Consider the following 18,262-nt stretch of genomic DNA (forward strand, 5'->3'; position numbering starts at 1 on the left):
ATCACGACAGAGCAGCAAACTGGCAAATTAGACAAACAGGCAAATTTTAAAATGTATTCAAAGAGACAAAATGCCATTTTAATAACAATCACTTTGTAATTTCCCCAAACCTCTTTAACCGTTAAAGCCATAGAGCTTTTATTTTATTTCTGGATTCAAAACATAAATGTGAACGATGACAAGTTTGGGTCCATAAAGAGAAGAAAATTATTCTTAGTAGATCTCTTTTAAAACATCTACTACATTCAAACTACAACAGCAACATCCTCCAAAATAAAGTTTCACTTTTCACTTCAGTCCCAGAGAATCCAACCTCAATAGTGTCTGTGCGGCTCTGCCGGTGTCCCAGCTGTCCACGGGACACACCAGCTTCAGCAGACTGAACCCTCAGGAGACCCATCACAACAGCAGACCCAAAATCCAGCTCCAGCCTCCCCATCCCTCACTCCAGTGTCATGACCTGGAGCTGCGCCTCCCTCTGCCTCCCAAACTGAGTCGCGTGCAACTGTCTGAGAGTGCACTGAGGAACCTGGAGATGAGCCCACTGTCCGACTGTGCCAATCCAAGACCCCTCACCAACATCCTCAACCGCTCCTGTTTCAGAGCCTCCACACCCTCAGGGAAGCTCCTCCCAAATCCCCCTCAGCCCGAGCAGTTCCTCCGCGGGTCAGAACGAGAGATTTATCCAGCGGTTCAGGAATACACTGATCAGCAGTTCACGCTAAACAGCCAGACTGAACACAGACCACATATGAGGCCACTAACTGAGTACTGATGTGACCAGCAGGCTACGAAATGATGCTTTTTTTAAATTCAGAGGAACAAATTCTTTCAGTTGTGCATCACGCGACTCATTTGAACCAGAAGCTGGAACATTGCAAGTTTGCAAACCAGACTGAAATGAAACATTCCCTAACTCAAGAATGTAAATATTTATTTCAGCAGCAAAAAGTATGTTGTTGGCTATTAATGTCCATATTTTTGCTCAGTCTGTTACTCTGTGTCTTCTAAGTGGGATATATTGCCCCCCTGAAGGGCACTTTGCAGGTGATTAGTGTTGCACACTGCATTCCATTCGGAAGTGCTCATCCATATAATCCCTTTGAATCGGTCACTCTGGATGGAGGGTGAAGTGTTTTGGGGCATAAGAAAGAGCCAGCAATGGAAAGCAGTGACTGTCTATTTTTCAAAATTTGCATGAACCGGAAGTTGCTGAGATTTTCAGTATGTTGATGTACTTCCAACTCAAATGGAAAATAGAGTGAGGAAGGGGCTTTTGTGTGGGGGGCGTGGTTAAGAATATAAGGGTGTACTCACACTATGCTATCCAAACCTTGCCCAGGCCCGTTTCCCGGATCGTTTGAGAAGTGTGAGTGCTCTGAATCGGGCTCAGGCACGGTTCACTTGGCCGGCCCTGGCCCGGTTAGAAGAGGTGTGCCAGAGCGCAGTTCACATGTGCTTTGGCGTGGTAAGCTTGTGTGTGAATGCAAAACGCGCCTGAGCCCAAAACTGAAAGTGAGACATGACTTTTAAGGGACTGTTTGATATGGATTTATTAAGTATAGTATTATTAAGTATAGTCAGCGGCTGTTGGCGGCGCCCAGCCATGACTCAGGACGCAGTTCATATTTCAGCCGCGCCACAGAGCGCCATTTGATTAGTTTCATGTTAAATATCATGCGAATGTGCACGTCTGGTGTGTGATACTTTAAATTGTCATGTTCGTGCCGTGTCGGGCGCCGAGCCACGCTTCTGGTGTGCAACCTGCTTAAGTGTCAGACTGACATCAACAGAGAAAGCCTGCAACTCAACCGCAAAAATACCAAAACTATTTTTTTCAGTAAATGAACTTGCACTGATCTAATTGTTCACATAAAAATAAAGACTGTACATTTTAAAGTCAACAAGAAACCAAAACGAAGTATTGCTTTCTGTAATCAGTGTTTGTTTTCATTTTAAATTGTTCCTTTGGGGTTTTTCTCTGTAATCTTTAATCATACTGAAATAATAATCATTTTCTGTTAATGTCACTTATAGGCTGAGTGGGATTATTGGTTGGTTCCTCACTCTCACAGTGCTCAGGGTTTTGACATTGTTGCCTTTTGTTAAATGAATCTGTGTTTTTGTGAGATGTAGTAAACTATTGTGTTGTAAAACCATTTTTTAAGTGTGAGCCGCTTACTCTTCATCATTACTTAGTGGAAAAAATACCTTTACAGAATGAAAGAGGAAAATTCCGGGAAAAACAGGAGGGTTGACAGGTTTGCATGGTGGCAATATTGTTCATGGTTTCTGCTACATTCATTCTGCCATGGCGGGGCACAACACTAAAATTCATCCCACCACGGCTACATTACAGCTTCTCAATCACAACATTCCGTCATTGTTTTTTTAATAGCGAGTAATAATCACACCAAAACGCATTGAAGGGTAAGTGAATTATAACAGTGCAACTCTAATCGTAGTAGTGCTGTGCATTATTTGTTTAACCCTTTAAGGTGATGCGCTGATAGACTGACGGACAGGTGCGTAATGCGTGGGGCCAGCAAACATGGCGTAGCTTTCAGTTTTGTTGAACACAGTTCACAGCATAATTATTATTATTATTATTTCTCCATTTGTCATTGAAATAACGCCATAGGTAGTTGATAGATTTGTGTAAAAGACCTGCTGCCACAGCTGGAAAAAATCCTAGAGGAAACACTGTTGTTTACCATGCTACTTTAAATATTTGGTCTGAAATAGCATATAAGTATGGCTTAGTAATAAGTGTATGTCCAGCACATCGCTGGCCAACCACTAAGCATACAGTAGTCACTTTAGGAAAAACTGCGTGACTGAGACCAGCAATCCTTGCATGCATGAAATATTGCACATTATGACAAGTTTTGCTAACTATAACTGAAAACGTGCCAGATATAATGCAGTTTTTCATTTAGAACTGTAGTACTAGATAGTTTAAACTGACAAAGTTAATTATCTAGTGGGTCTGTGTCATCTTTAAGATGCGTGTTCATGATATAAGGAGGAATGACTGTGGACGGCATGGGAGTGATTGAAATTAAAGAAATCTGTGTTACAAGTTAAACAAAAATTCTAATAATGAATTATATTTTAAATTTAAATAGTATTTGTTTTGCGTTTACATAAATTTTACATTCTAATAGCCCAAAATTACAAGTTTTAGTCTTTTAAATGCGATTAATCTTTTTAAAAAGTGCAATTAATTAGTTAATTTTTATTAATCGATTGACAGCACTAATATATATATATATATATATATGAATGAGATATTAGTGTTAATGATTAAACCTGATATGCCTGTTAACAATTTATAGATCCAGTTTTACATCCTGATTTGATATTACAAACTGTTAGGCCCAATCCTGATACTATTTTTGTACCTCTACCTCTACTTCGAGTGTCATCATTGAGTATCAGAATGTTGTGGGACTGCTATACAGGAGTTATTATTAGGGATTATAGATAGCAAAATTAAGTGGTTTTTATTTTTGCATTTTTTTAAAAAGCTTGACGGTAAAATGCGAGCGCAAGTGAAGTGCAATAAATGGATCTCCTGACTTCTGGTTTCAGCTATGCTGACGTTGTGGCTGGTGTATTCGGGGACATTTTTTTACCCCCAATAGCCGCATTTCCACTATCGGGCCAGTGCGAGCCAGGGCTTTTATCGGGCCAGGCCGGGCCAATCGCCCGGGAGGTTGAGCAGTGAGGCCGAAATCATGTCGCGTTTCCACTGTTGGGCTAGTAGCTCGCAGCGCGTCATGCAAACCCCACCCCCAGAACATCCCCCGAATCGAACGTCACTCAATCCGCCCACTTCAGCGGAAATCAGGCAGATAAAGCACACCACATCATCACGAAACTATTAAAATTAGGACAACCAAAACAAACAAATGACACGCTACTGTACAGCTGTACAATGTATATCTATACGCACATACCTGTGTGTTCTCATTCATCATATCAACATTTACTTTGTTGGCATCGAAATCCAGTGGTCTTGCCAGTAACGGAGGGACCCAGCGCAGGGAGCGCACACATCCATAATATTAAAAAAAAAACATAGATATAAAATTCTTCGATATAAAATGTATTTTATGACATCCTCAGTTAGACAGACGCTGTCCAACATTCATCCAAATTCTCCGGAGAGAACTGAAACATTAACTTTCCCTATAGGCTTTATGACACTTTAAAGATGTTGCTTATTATATCTTAAGTAAAGGAAAGTGCTAGGTGTTTTAGCACATAAGAGCAGCACGTAATAAAATATAGCCTATATTTCGTTGGGCTCAGCAGCTATGCACTAATAAAGCTCTTTATGTATTTAAAATTTCCTTTTTTAATTTTACCACGTCATATAAAAACATACACACTTGTTTGAGGACACAGAACACATTTTGAACTTGCAGTTTTCCCCGGTGCATCAAAAAAGTGCTGCGCAGCTGCAGACAGAAAAAAAGGTCGCCTAGTTTCTGCTTTCACTCACCCCGAAAATGTTTGCATGATTTGATTAATATCGCCGTATCCAAATACTTTATATATAATATTTAAAACATTCTCCAGTGTTTATTGTTTTTAGAAAATATCTAAACCTTTTTTTTCAGAGTGGCTTTTAAAAAATGAAAGTTTAATATGGCTTTAAAACAGTTTGATATAGTACCTAATTGTTATAGCTAGCGTTTGTTAGTTTTATATTGGTTTATTTATTTAATGTGATTTTATTATATCTGATATTTGTAATTCTTTAAATTATTTCAATATAGCTCAGGCTATTTTATCTAGATATGAAACTATTGTTTTGAGACTACAAAAGTGGACACGAAATTTGTAAAGTTTTATATCTTTCTGTTGTATTTATATTTTGTATTATCTCCAAAACAAATAAAAACAATAAAAAATAAAAGAAAAAAGCTGCTGACGGCATCAACAGAGCTATGATGAAGGGAACGCTCTTTTCCTCGGTCTCACACACACATACAGGCATATAAACGCGCACAAACACACCTTTTAAACTTGACAAAAACTCTCGAAAACCTTTACTGTCTATTGTGTCTTTAATAGGGTGTAAAGATTTTTATGCATAATTGAAACATCAAGGAGGATGCAGCAAAGAATAGTCACTTATAATTTAAAACTACTTTATTATTTTATGCAACAGCCTTACATTTAAAAGAGAAACATAAGGGCGATCATATGCAAAAAGACCCCAGCCATTAATTTGTTCCAGATGTTTTCTTTCTCTTATTTATTTATTTGTTTATGTGTTTGGCACATGTACTGGTGTGCGATCGGAAAACTGCCCCCGCCTCTCCTTTCACTCTGCCCCGAAGCCCTGGCTGGCCCTCTTTGGCCCAAGGTATTCGTCGGGCCGAAAAAGGCCGGCCGCTGGCCCCAAGAAAACCCCGATTTGGCCCAATTAGGCCCCGGAAGTGACAGTGGAAACGCGACTGGCCTTGGCTCGCTCGCTTTAGGCGCGATAGTGAAAACGCGGCTATTGATTTCGAGTTTGGCCCTGAAAAATCTCAAGGGGTCTCTAGTCCTTCCTCCTAGCCCAACGCCTTCAAGCAAAAGAGAATTGGGACAACCCTTCCCCTTCATGTGAACGTGCAAAATGAGGAGTAAGGGGAAAAGCTAAGGAGTAGAATTAGGATTGGGCCTTAATGTTTTCTTAAAATGACTTTTTGGACAGCAAACAAACAAACAAACACTCTCGTTGGCATCTTATTGGAAAAGTGTTTGAAACTGACTTCAACAGAACTGATTTGATTTTAAATCTGGCAATTATCTTATAGACAACGACTGCCTTACTTTCTTGTACCATTTATCTGTCTAATTCCCCGTTCTATCTCCTTAAACAAAGTAGGAAAAAGGGTGCATGTGTAATGTCAGTCTGATTTGTAGATTTGAAGAGTTCCACAGACCTTTGGCAGAGCCTCCAGGGCATTTGTGGTTTTTGCTGCCTCCCCGTACTGCTGATAGGCCTCAGGTTTGAGCCTCATCTTCCCTGCTTTAGCTTTACCCACAGCCTCAATGGAACCGGCCTCTGCTTCTCCAATGCATTTCCGTTTCTCTGCTTCAGCCAGCGCTGTCAACACTTTCTTTATCCTGACAGAAAAGAGCAGAGGACAGAATCAATTCCCCAGGCATCAGTTCTTTTCTTTACTCTCTGGCGTCATACATTTATATAAATGTGAATTCTCTGACGAAAGACACACACTCTTGTTTACACCATGTGTTGTTTACACCTGTCCATTTTCTCCACCACTTTTCTAATCTTATTGACAGGAGGGTCTATGAATGAGCTTATGTATTATGGCTGAGCGAAATTTCAGGTTTTTCAGTCAATTGTGTTTTTTTTAAAGTGGCTCATTTAATGTTTTTAAATATTGTGAATTCATCTTTTTCCATAGAAAGATAGAGGGAATTCAGTGTCAAAATGCCCATCTTAACATGGGTACAGACTACACAGCTAGCTTAAACATTCTAAGACTTGAATTCAACACAATGAAAGACTGTTTCCATTATCAGGAGCAGATTCTTATTGAAAGTCTCTTCATAGCCTGATCCTTTTGCTAAAATTCACCCAAAATGAAAGGACTGTCATCATTTATTCACATTTGAGTTTTATTATTAATATTTATTATTTTGATAGCGATATTTTGGGTGAACTTCATACAACACCTCAGTGAAATGTCGAAATGTTGCATTTAGCAAAAGTAACCCAATCACCAGAATTCTTCATCACTAATCAATCTAGCACTCTCGTCAGTCAGTATAGCCTTCAGTGTGCATTACTCAAACCTACAGTATGCTTTACTTGCCTTGCTGGAATACATCCCGATTTCACGATTCCCTCTAGGTCTCCTACATTTCCTTACTGGTCTTTATCTTCCTTCTCTATTTTCACCAGCTCCTGGCTAACACCACCATCGTCCTCATCTGTGCTCAGAGTTTGCTTCCCAGACTAATTGATCTTTTAAAAAATAAAATAAAATCAGTTGATCAGACTTTCCCTCAAAGATTGCTATAATTGCTGTACTCACCTGTCACTTTTGTTATCACAACCCTGACAATAAACACCTATTTGGGATTAATATATTCTGCATTTTGTCTGCTTATGATACACTTTTTCATAAAATATGGTCTGAACATTATAATGTATTATTCGCACAGTTATGAAAATATTAATTATCATTTCTTAGACAGGGGTTCATTCTGCTGTGATGACCCCAGTTAAACAAGAGACTAAGCCGAAGCAAAATGAATGAATTTCTTAGACAAATTTCTTACTTCTTACTCTTTAAAGAATATTATATTTTTCAAGATACTAGTATTCAGCTTAAAGGTCAATTTAAAGACTTTAGTAGGTTCATTAGGTTAACTAGGCAATTTAGTGCAACCAGGCATTTCATTGTATAAAAAAGATTTGTTCTGTAGCCAATTGACAAAAAATATATTGCTTAAGGGGGCTAATAATATTGAAATGTTGAAAAAATAAAAATAAAAACGGTTCCTATTCTAGCCAAAATAAAACAAATAAGACTGTGAAATAATACTGTAAAATATTCCTTGCTCTGTTAAACAATATTTGGGAAATATTTGAAAAAGAAAAAATCATTTACAGGTGGATTAATAATTTAGACTTTACCTAAATATCTAATAGCAATATTTTTATCAATTAAAGACAAAATCATTTAAATTATTTGAAGTCGTTCTTGGACACACATATAAATATTTAATATGCCCGTATATAACAACATAACATAAATTACAGCTAATAAATTTAACACACGTACATACACTCACCGGCAACATTATTAGGTACACCTTACTAGTACTGTCAGGGTTCTGCCACTCTGGTCTTGTAAATTCTTGTCTTGGTGGCAGAGCTTGGACACTTGGACTGTTTCTGTCATTGTGTGTCTCTGTGTGATGCGGCTGCGTGGGCTCTGCGTGCCTCAGACGCGCGCGCTCTTGTACTCGTGTTTGTGTTTTCGTCTGTCTGCAGCGAGGTGTTTCATTCCCAGTGTCTCAGTCTAGTTGGTTTCAGTTTTGGTCGGTGCTGGGATGAAACATGCACGCTGCGTGTGTGAGTGCACGGTGAGTGTTTTCATTCATCGTGTACTCGTGTCTTTCATTCAGTCTTCTGTTGGCCATGTGTTTAGCACGTGGTGCGTGTTTTCAGGAACCACGTGCTTGTGGTGTTATGAACACACGGTTAATGAGGTATCTCATTGGCTGCGTGTTCTAGTCCTGTTTTATGTGAGCACATGGCTTGTGTTTTCTCTTTGTGTCATGCGCTCTCCCGCCTATTGTCTAGTCCCACCCTCCTTGTTAACTCATTATTAGTTAATTATGTTCATCTGTTTGTGTGTTAATTTCCTACAGTTTATAAACCCCTCATGTTTGCTGTCCTGTGCCAGTTCGTCATTACATGTCGCTGTTTAAAGTCCTGTCGAGTTTCCAGTCCTGATCCTTGCCAGCCTGCCTAGTCCAGTTTGTTTGTGTATGTATTTGTTTTGTTAATGTTTTCCCCCTCGGGGTAGTTTATTTTGCATTTTATTTTATGTTTATTATTTAATAAATTCCCCATTTTCCTGCACTTGAGTCCTCTCTCCTTTTTCCCCATTTCCCATCCACAACCCTGACAAGTACTGGGTTGGACCCCCTTTTGCCTTCAGAACTGCCTTAATCCTTCTTGGCATAGTTTCAACAAGATACTGGAAATATTCCTCAGAGATTTTGGTCTATATTGACATGATAGCATCACACAGTTGCTGCAGATTTTTCAGCTGCACATCTATGATGAGAATCTCTTGTTTCACCACATCGTAAGGGCACTTTATTGGATTGGGATCTGGTAACTGTGGAGGCCATTTGAGTACAGTGAACTCATTGTCATGTTCAAGAAACCAGTCTAAGATGATTCATGCTTTATGACATGGTGTTATCCTGCTGAAAGTAGCAATCAGAGGATGGGTACACTGTGGTCATAAAGAATGAACATGGTCAGCAACAATACTCAGGTAGGCTGTGGCATTGCCACAATGCTCAGTTGGTGTTAATGGGCCCAAAGTGTGCCAAGAAAATATCCCCCACACTATTACACCACGACCACCAGCCTGAACCATTGATACAAGGCAGGATGGACCCATGCTTTCATGTTGTTGATGCCAAATTCTGACCCTAAGATCTGAATGCTGCAGCAGAAATCGAGACTCATCAGACCCAGCAACGTTTCTCCAATCTCTTTTACTGTCCAATTTTGGTGAGTCTGTGTAAATTGTAGCCTCAGTTTCCTGTTCTTAGCTGACAGGAGTTGTGGTCTTCTGCTGCTGTAGCCCATCCACCTCAAGGTTCCATGTGTTGTGCATTCAGAGATGCTCTTCTGTATACTTCTGTTGTAACGAGTGGTTAATTGAGTAACTGTTGACTTTCTATCAATTCAAACCAGTCTGGCCATTCTCCTCTGACCTCTGGCATCAACAAGGCATTTGCCCCCACAGAACTGCCGCTCACTGAATATTTTCTCTTTTTCAGACCATTCTCTGTACACCCTAGAGATGGTTGTTGATACAGTATTTGCAGACAATTTGGGAAAGTCAGTTGTCTTTAATCTTTTAAACAACAGGGGGAAAAGTAACTGTTTCTACTTTAAGAGGTCCTGGTGCATCACAACTAAACAACTACAGGAGCTTTCAACAAATATTAAGATATTTTAACATTTATAGGCTTATAATTATAATTCATTACTTCCAATGAACAGAGAAGTGGTCTGCAGCCAGCAAATTGCTGCATTTGAGCTGTGAAATTTACAGGATTCTAATCCAATGGTGTAGTAGTAACACCTCTAAATCCAAAGGTGGAGCACATTCAGCTGAGCTTTCCTGCTTTACTTATGCAGAGATTTTTCTGAATCCCCTGATTTTTTTCCACAACATTATGCATGGTAGTTGTGCTTTTTCTAATTTTTCTAAACCCTTTCTGGGTAGCACAGTTCAAACAGAAGGTAAAAAGAAGGTGGTCTTTCATGGCTGTTTGAATGTGCTGAACCACATAGACATTTTAACACTGAAAGCAATCTGACAGAATGAGATCTACGCCTGAAAGGGGGAAGCAAGGACAAGTTCAGAATCTTTCACCCTGTTTACAGCAGTCTTTAGCGTTGTCCACTTGTGATTGTCCAAATATCTGGATGATGATCTTAATTAAAATGTCATCTTAATTCCAGGAATACACAGGGCCTGTGACAGCCACGTATTTTACAACTAAATCCTTATCATACCCCATTTTATTTATTCATTCATTCTTTTTCTTTTCGACTTAGTCCCTTTAATAAACAGGGGTTGCCACAGCAGAATGAACCACCAATTCATCCAGCATATTTTCAGCAGATGCCCTTCCAGCCGCGTACATCCATACATACTTATTCACACACATACACAACAGACAATTTATCTTACCCAATTCACCTATTACACATGTCTTTAGACTTGTGGGGGAAACAAGAGCAACACGGTTTAACACGCGAACACCGGGAGAACATGCAAACTCCACACAGAAATGCCACTTGACCCAGCTTCTTGTTGTGAGGTGATTGAGCTACCAACAGCACTACTGTGCTGCCCTTCATTTTATTAAAGGGTTTAAACATTTGTAATGTTCTGGTTTCAACCAAATCCAGAGGAAGTCAAAAACTGATGATCTGATCTGAGTGGACTGTTTTGTTTGTGTTTAGAAAAGGACTAAAGTTTGTAAGAAAGCTTTTTTCAACTTATTATGTTTGAATGACCACAAAAAAAAAATCACAAACTCCTCCACATCTGTTAGTTGTGTTGTCAAAAAAAGCATCAAAACACAAGCACTTCATTCTTTACTGTATTTTAACAAACACATGAATTACTTTCCCTCTTGCTGGAAATTCATTAATTTAGTAATGCCTCTGGATTGTGTTGAGTGCTTCAATGAAAGTAAAAGTAGAGATACACACATAGAAAATAATTTCAATGAAATTCAAGTAATAAGCAATACTGCATCTCAGCTGACCATTCTTGACAATGGCAGGTTGAAACAAGGTCTCGAGTGTGTTACTCACTTTTTTTTGCCTCTGAGAGCTGCTCCATCTTAAAGGCTTCAGCATCAGCTGGTCTCCTTACAGTATCGATCAGCTCTTTATCCATCCTGAGGATCAACACCTTAATCTCATCCAGTCAGATCTTTTGTTGCTTCTTGGCCGCCTGAATCTTATAGCACAGCTGCACATCAGTTTTCTGAGATGGGAGACAAGAAAGTAAGATGAAGGAGCACTTACAAACTGTAAATAGATGCATATTAGATAGAAATATGGATATTTAAACAAAAATGTCTTTAATAATTAATCATATAATAGCTTAAAGCCAACATTTAGCAAAACAATACATTTTACTCAATATTTTAAGACAAATGCTCTTATTTTCAAGGGGGGAGCTTGAGCTTGAGCTCCACCTTTTTTGCACTTCTTCTACGAGTGATGTCACTGGGGGTAGGGTTAGGAGTGGGGTTGGTGTACGCATTAAAACAGCTTACAGGAGGCAGAGCGAGAGCTCATGCTCCCCCTCGCTGGAGCTCAGCTCTGCTCAAATGGCTCTGCAGCGAGCACCCTCTCCTTATATTGCCTCTGCCTGCTTGTCAGCCCCCGGCTGTATCTGATGTGTGTTTACTGCACCAACAGAGCTAACTTAGTGCCAAAACTTTTACAAGCTTTAAACCTCATAAACAGGCCAACAAAGTTTTCTAAAACATCTAAACTAGTTTATTATATAATAATGAGGCTGTTTTTTTTAGGAAAATCATAAAACGTGATTGAGCAATTCCAGCTATGGATGTGACATTTGCAGTAAAAGCACAAAACATAAATTCACATAGAGAGCATATGTTAACATTATATTGAAACTTTTCTTTATATTTTCCAGAGCAACTCGCCACAGTTTTATATGACCAGAAAAATATCAATCTGTAAACATATTTTATACTTTAAATGAGGGAAATAAACATGTGCTATGGATGTGACAAAAAATCTGTGAGTTTACAGCATACAGCATCATTTGTAGAAATTATGTGAATTAAACTGCACAACCCAAAAAAGAAACAATGATAATCAAAAGACTAAGCCCAGATAGCAAAATACACTCGGGCCAGTTCCGGCTAGATTGTCGCCTGCCGGAGACTTACCCCTCGGCCCAACTTCGGCTGCCGGACTCGGGCCGGATGACTGTGGACTCACTGCCCGATTCCGGCCCGAATCAAGCGGGCCAGATGCGGCGGCCGTAAGCGAGCCGACGCTGCGCATCCGCGCCGGAATCGGCGCGAGGGTAATGTGCGCTGCGGCCCGGAGCTGGCGCGACTCCGTATTTATACACCTTATAAAACCTTTTGGTATTACATTGGTACTTGATATATGGTATTAGTTTATTTATATAACAGCAAACACAGGCTATAATGTAAACACAAAGTGTTAGCACAGCGTTTAACCTTTGAATAAAGTGCAAACTGCATACATATTCTGTAACGAAAATAATCAGACAAATGACAAAATTAATAAATGTTAAACGTTTATTGATTGCAAGAAAAAAATAGTACTAAAATTTTATAAATAATTTGTAGTGCACAAGAATATCAATATAAAAACAACAATAAAACAACACAATAAAGACACACAGAAAGATTTAAACAAAAAAATCTAAAAATTACACACAAACACAGATGTTTTTAAAACAACCCTGTTTTCCCAATAGACTTGAATTAAAAATTTGTAAAAAACAGCTAAATTTTATATAAACCTAAATATAGAAACCAATTTAAGATATAGCAAGAAATATCTTAAAAATACCAATGACAATCCGTAAAATATCCAAGTCAAACTTGTGAAAAGTACTGCAGAATTCTGAAGAAACATCTTGAAACATTTTTTAATAAAACATTAAAATAATAATAAACAAAAAAAAAAAAAAAAAAAAAAAAAAATATATATATATATATATATATATATATATATATATATATATATATAGATATATATATATATATAATTGCAGAAGTATAAAGTCAAACTTATTTTTAAATAAACTTGAACAAAATCAATTGCACAAACAGCAAGACATGAGTGAGATGATTATACATTTCATATATATACACGTCTTGTGCAATTTTATATTTATAATTTTATTTGTATTACGTTTATTAAAAGTGTATCAAGATGTTTCTTCATAATTTGGCGCACATACATACATACATACATACATACATACATACATACATACCATACATACATACATACATATATATATATATATATATACACACACATATACATATATATATATATATATATATAAATGCAAATGAAAGAAACAAATTGTTCAAGTATCAGGGAACATCCTAATACACTTAAAATGTTGTTTAAAAAATAAAACAAAATAGTGATTTAGACATTTGACACATTAGCTTTCTCTTCTTTCTTCCTCCACCCCTGTCAGGGGCAAGTTGTAGCTACCTTGTAATGCATTTTTCCACTTCTTTATCAGTGGCGTGGTATGGAGATTTGTCCTCACTCCATCTGTGATTAAAAGATAAACAGATAATTAGTAGTGAAGAAGTACTAATGTATAAAAAAAGAAAAAATTAGGAAAAAAGTAGGCTACCTACGAAGCAAAAAACAAAAAACAAAAAAACAAATAAACTTAAAACACTTTGAAATTAGCAAGAGCTTGAACTTACCAGTTTCTTCATTTGTTCGGGCTGCTCCTTTAGTTGATTTTCAAGCTTTTCCAAATCAAATTGGCCAAAGGAAGGTCAAATGTGTTTACATCTGGAATTTCATCACGTCTGTTTTGGCTTTGTGAGAATCAGGCCCAGCTGCTGCTTTATGACGTTGCATGATTTTAAAACTTCAGTCAGTCGTGCTAAAAAAGAAAAATAACAGATTAGTATAAATCAACCTGTAGCTTATTCTCATACAACTTCTGTAAATACATCAGTGGGTTAGACACTGCTGATATTCTCTAGTTGATCTTTACTTTCTAGCTGCATTAAACCTTAACAAATTTAGTGATGTCCTCAATTCTTACAAAGACATCACGAGATGCAATAAGTTCTGTCTTGATCTCAAACTGCACTAGAACAAAGACTGTAAATGTTCATAGGTGTACTGCAGGAGTGTCCAAACTTTTTGGGCCGAGGGCCAGATGCAAAAAAACAAACGTTGTTGCGGGCCAAATTTTAAATACATCACACAGATAGTGTGTGTGTGTATATATATATATATATATACAGTTGAAGTCAGAATTGTTAGCCCCCCTAAATTATTAGCCACCGTTTATTTTTTCCCCAATTTCTGTTTAACGGAGAGTTAAACATTTTTTTCCACACATTTCTAAACATATTAGTTTTAGTAACTCATTTCTAATAACTGATTTATTTTATCTTTGCCATGATGACAGTAAATAATATTTGACTAGATAATTTTAAGACATTTCTATACAGCTTAAAGTGACATTTAAAGGCTTAACTAGGTTAATCAAGTTAACTAGTCAAGTTAAGGTAATTAGGCAAGTTATTTTATTACAATGGTTTGTTCTGAAGACTTAAGGGGCTAATAATTCTGACCTTAAAATGGTTCATAAAAAAATTTTAACCGCTTTTTATTCTAGCCGAAATAAAACAAGTCTTTCTCCAAAAGAAAAAAATATTATCAGACATACTGTAAAAATGTTCTTGCTCTGTTAAACATCATTTGGGAAATATTTAAAAAAGAAGAAATAAATCAATGAGGGGCTAATAATTCAGACTTCAACTGTGTGTAGACAGACAGACAGACAGACAGACAGATAGATAGACAGACAGATAGATAGACAGATAGATAGATAGACAGATAGACAGATAGATAGATATAGATAGATAGATAGATCATAACAAGAACTGCTGCTTAATTGAATGCATGTAATAGCGACACCCGGTGGTTATTTATTGAATTACGTTCATTTTTGTATAGCGGGCCAGATTCTATTGATATTTATAAAAAGCCTCGCGGGCCGTAGTTTGGACACGCCTGGTGTACTGGAATGTACAGTATCTGTGCATCTTGATGGTGGTCTTAAGATTTCTGCCATAGTCATTGATGGTGATGGTACTTGTGGTGCTGCATTGATTTCTGAAATCTTTATACCTGCCTTTTATCCAGCCTCTTTGTTCCAAATAATTTTTCTTCATCATGGTATAGATGTGTCTATACTGTCCCTTAATCAGATACATTTACAAAACAAAACATCACTTTAGTATAGTGCCAGGTCAAAACTCACAGGTTGTAATAGATCAATGACATAATGTTGACAGTATGTGTTTAAAATAATTGCAAACAAACCTGTTCTGTCTTGAGATGTATGACAGGCGATCATCATCCTCATCTGTCTACCAGTCAGAAATCACAGTTGCGTGTGGATGTTTGAGTCGAGCTTCCTCATATGCATCTATAATAAAACATCACATTGTTGTTAACCTCCCGTAAAGAAAAGTTCAAATCCTGAAATACTATCAAAGTTAATTAATGCATATAATACCTATAGTGTAAATAATCAGTACACAGAAGGTTGCACAAGATTTATTCGGAGATTCATGCAGAGTGACAGCCTTATGAATCTGAGACATAGATTTGTAAGATTGTCAAGCACATGCATTATTCTGTACCCATGAAGATTAACCTACCATTGTGAAAAATGTTTGATGATAGCCAATAACAATAAACCATTTCAGCTGTTTGTGAAGCAATTAGTAATGTAATGTCTGAAAAGCTCGATCTATGTTGAAAATGTATCAGCAGTTTACAGCTTATAATGGACTTTTAGCACACAACTACAACATGCCTATTCACGTTCAAAAGAGTGTGCTATTGACTTCTTTGGTCGTGATGTGCTGCAAAATGATCTCACTAACCTTTGTTAAACAAGAACAATAAGACTTAACCAACAAATATTGTTACCCATTCATTTAAATCAGAATTTATCAGTCAATAACATAAAAAAACATCAAAATCTGCTTTAAGACGTTCAGTTTTACATTAACTGACCATTACAGCTTGAACAAAAGATATAATTGATTCACATAGGCTAAAAAATATGAATTAAAGTGCATAGTAATATATTTCTCTTGGATAATTTAAAGAGAATAGTAAACTGTCGAGTTTCGATCATTTTTCGTGACTAACTGCATAAACAAGATAAACAATATTTTATTAATCCAAAATGATTAGTTTTTATTTACACATAATCACAGAATTAAAACTGTTGGATACGTATACGCCTGTACAATGATTTTTTCAACATCCACGGTACTTTATAATGTTAAATCAGGAAAAAACACGTTTTGCCAAGTTAGTTAATGGATTCGTCTACAGAAACTTTCTTTAACACAAAGTTAGCATACACACAAATTCGTTTCATGTTTCTTTAAAATAATTAAAATAGTTTTCAGTTACTACACACGTTACAATCTAACATTGTGTAAAAGGAAAAGGAACTTTCAGACGTGTTTGTAACTGTTAGCGTTAGCATACATTAGCTCCAGTCGTGTTTCTTAAAGCAAGTTACATTTCGTATCAAACTGTTTTAAAGTACTAAACGCTGTTACAACCAAACACCGTGGAAATGTTTTAAGCTCTAAATTCGCTAATTATACAGTACACAAGCAGTAAAAAGCTTACCTTTCTGACCGGAATCCATGTGAGTCTTTGAAAAACCAAACTTTTTCTTCTTGTGATCTTCGTGCCATGGTGGTTGACAACCAGCTTTTTGGAGCATTACCGCCACCGTCTGGATTGGAGTTTGGATCAGGAATTTAGTAACGCATGTGTTTATTATGAAACCAACTTCTGCTTTAAAAAAAACAGTCAGCACAGGAGCGTGCTATCTCAAAAATAAGCAAATTTTACATAGTTTTTCTCTAGATGACATGTATAATCTATTTATAAATAATATTGTTTTGTTTTCGTCTAAACATTGCGACCATCCACACTAAATATTCTTTTTTTTTTTTTTTTTTTTGCTATCGTACCATGAATATTTTCTCAAATTATCATTAAACGTGGAGCTAACAGATTACTAGATAAAATAAGAACTTAATCAGTTGCCATCAGCCGAGTCCTTGCCAGAAGCGGCCCGGACTCTACAGACAGACTCGGGCCGGATATGGTTGACCGGAATCGGGCCAGTGCTTTACAGCCGCATCACAACCGCATGTGCGCGAGCGAGCTGCGGCCCGCACTCGGCCCGGATAACACTCGCCGATGCCGAGTCGGAGCCGGAGGCGCCGGAGGGCAGCCGAGCTCGGGCCGATTACTGCCTGCTATCTGGGAGAGTTGGCTCTCTGTAAAACAAAAATTATTGTTTTTTTATTTTTATATTTTCATATTTATAAGGGAAAAGTGTCATTATGGATGTGAAATTGCCACTTGTGATTTTGGTAAATCAAATATAATAGTTTGAAAACATTGACAGATGTATTTTTGTGTATTTATAAGGTGCTGTAAAATACTTGCTTACAGAATCTTATTTTCTTTCTTTTTTTTTTTTTTGTTGAAAACTAATTTTTTTATGGCAAGGTTGACATTTGCACGGAATTGCTCTATTACATTTGTCATTAACATATTACACACTACAGCTCCATTCCCCTGCTGTATACCTTCCGTGAATATCTTATCTGTCTTTAAACACTCATGTAACTTTACAATGAATAATGTTAGCGTGTAATATTTATGTGATGATAGTATGGGCGCTGCTGCACACTAACTGATGTTAGCTAAATGTTGGATGGTTATAGCGCTAAAAGGAGAAGAAAAACTACAGTAGGCCTATTTACACATGAACAACTGACCTGTACATGATGCCCTGGACAGATAATCTTAGATAATTCAGCACCATTTCGCTTCTTTTCTTCCTCAAACTCTTTATTTTTGCGCGCCATTTGTCCACCTGTTGCTTTCTCTCCATTCTCCCGTGGTTAACGGTTGTTGGAAGATCACAGACGGTTGTGGCCGGAAGTTAACGAGAATTATTTGTTATTTATTAAATTACCCAGTAAATTATATTTTATTAACATCTACACCTATCCCAACCCTAAACCCAACCACCACAGTACTGTAAAAATATTATTCATTGTTTTACAATGTTACAAAAATTATGCTATATTGATGTGCGTATCCGCAGCTGTA

General features: G+C 37.3%; 2 protein-coding genes, 1 long non-coding RNA gene and 1 other non-coding gene across 11 annotated transcripts in view; 1 reads left to right on the forward strand and 3 right to left on the reverse strand.

Annotated features, from left to right (window-relative positions):
• Window positions 1-2,159, forward strand: part of tbx16l (T-box transcription factor 16, like) — a 16,724-nt gene extending 14,565 nt beyond the window's left edge. For all 3 annotated transcript variants that reach the window (XM_087251215.1, XM_087251216.1, NM_131052.2), the window contains 1 exon segment: window positions 298-2,159. In XM_087251215.1, coding sequence (XP_087107341.1) covers window positions 298-775 — 478 coding nt within the window. In that variant the 3' untranslated portion in view covers window positions 776-2,159.
• LOC137495624 (flotillin-2a-like) overlaps window positions 1-18,053 on the reverse strand; it is a 24,613-nt gene extending 6,560 nt beyond the window's left edge. The window contains exons 1-4 of one of the 2 annotated variants that reach the window (XR_015491672.1): window positions 17,926-18,053; window positions 11,120-11,294; window positions 6,846-6,997; window positions 5,946-6,129 (exon numbers count right to left, since the gene is read on the reverse strand). This is a non-coding gene — a transcript (flotillin-2a-like). The remainder of the gene's footprint in view (window positions 1-5,945; window positions 6,130-6,845; window positions 6,998-11,119; window positions 11,295-17,925) is intronic. The other variant, XR_015491671.1, reaches the window with a different exon arrangement.
• The window catches only part of epg5 (ectopic P-granules autophagy protein 5 homolog (C. elegans)), a 1,176,376-nt gene that overhangs the window by 1,108,568 nt on the left and 49,546 nt on the right, over window positions 1-18,262 (reverse strand). The window lies entirely within an intron of this gene.
• On the reverse strand, window positions 12,602-16,827 carry LOC147844094 (uncharacterized). 2 transcript variants are annotated; one of them, XR_015491646.1, is made up of 6 exons: window positions 16,757-16,827; window positions 15,422-15,527; window positions 15,231-15,297; window positions 13,780-13,964; window positions 13,415-13,618; window positions 12,602-12,958 (listed from the first exon to the last, which is right to left on the reverse strand). It is a non-coding gene; the product is annotated as an uncharacterized LOC147844094 (long non-coding RNA). The 2 variants fall into 2 exon arrangements; XR_015491645.1 differs by having other exon boundaries at window positions 15,227-15,297.

The sequence above is a fragment of the Danio rerio genome, chromosome 5 (assembly GCF_052040795.2).
Source record: "Danio rerio strain M-AB ecotype USA chromosome 5, GRCz13ab, whole genome shotgun sequence".
In the NCBI taxonomy this organism is placed as follows: Eukaryota; Metazoa; Chordata; class Actinopteri; order Cypriniformes; family Danionidae; genus Danio; species Danio rerio.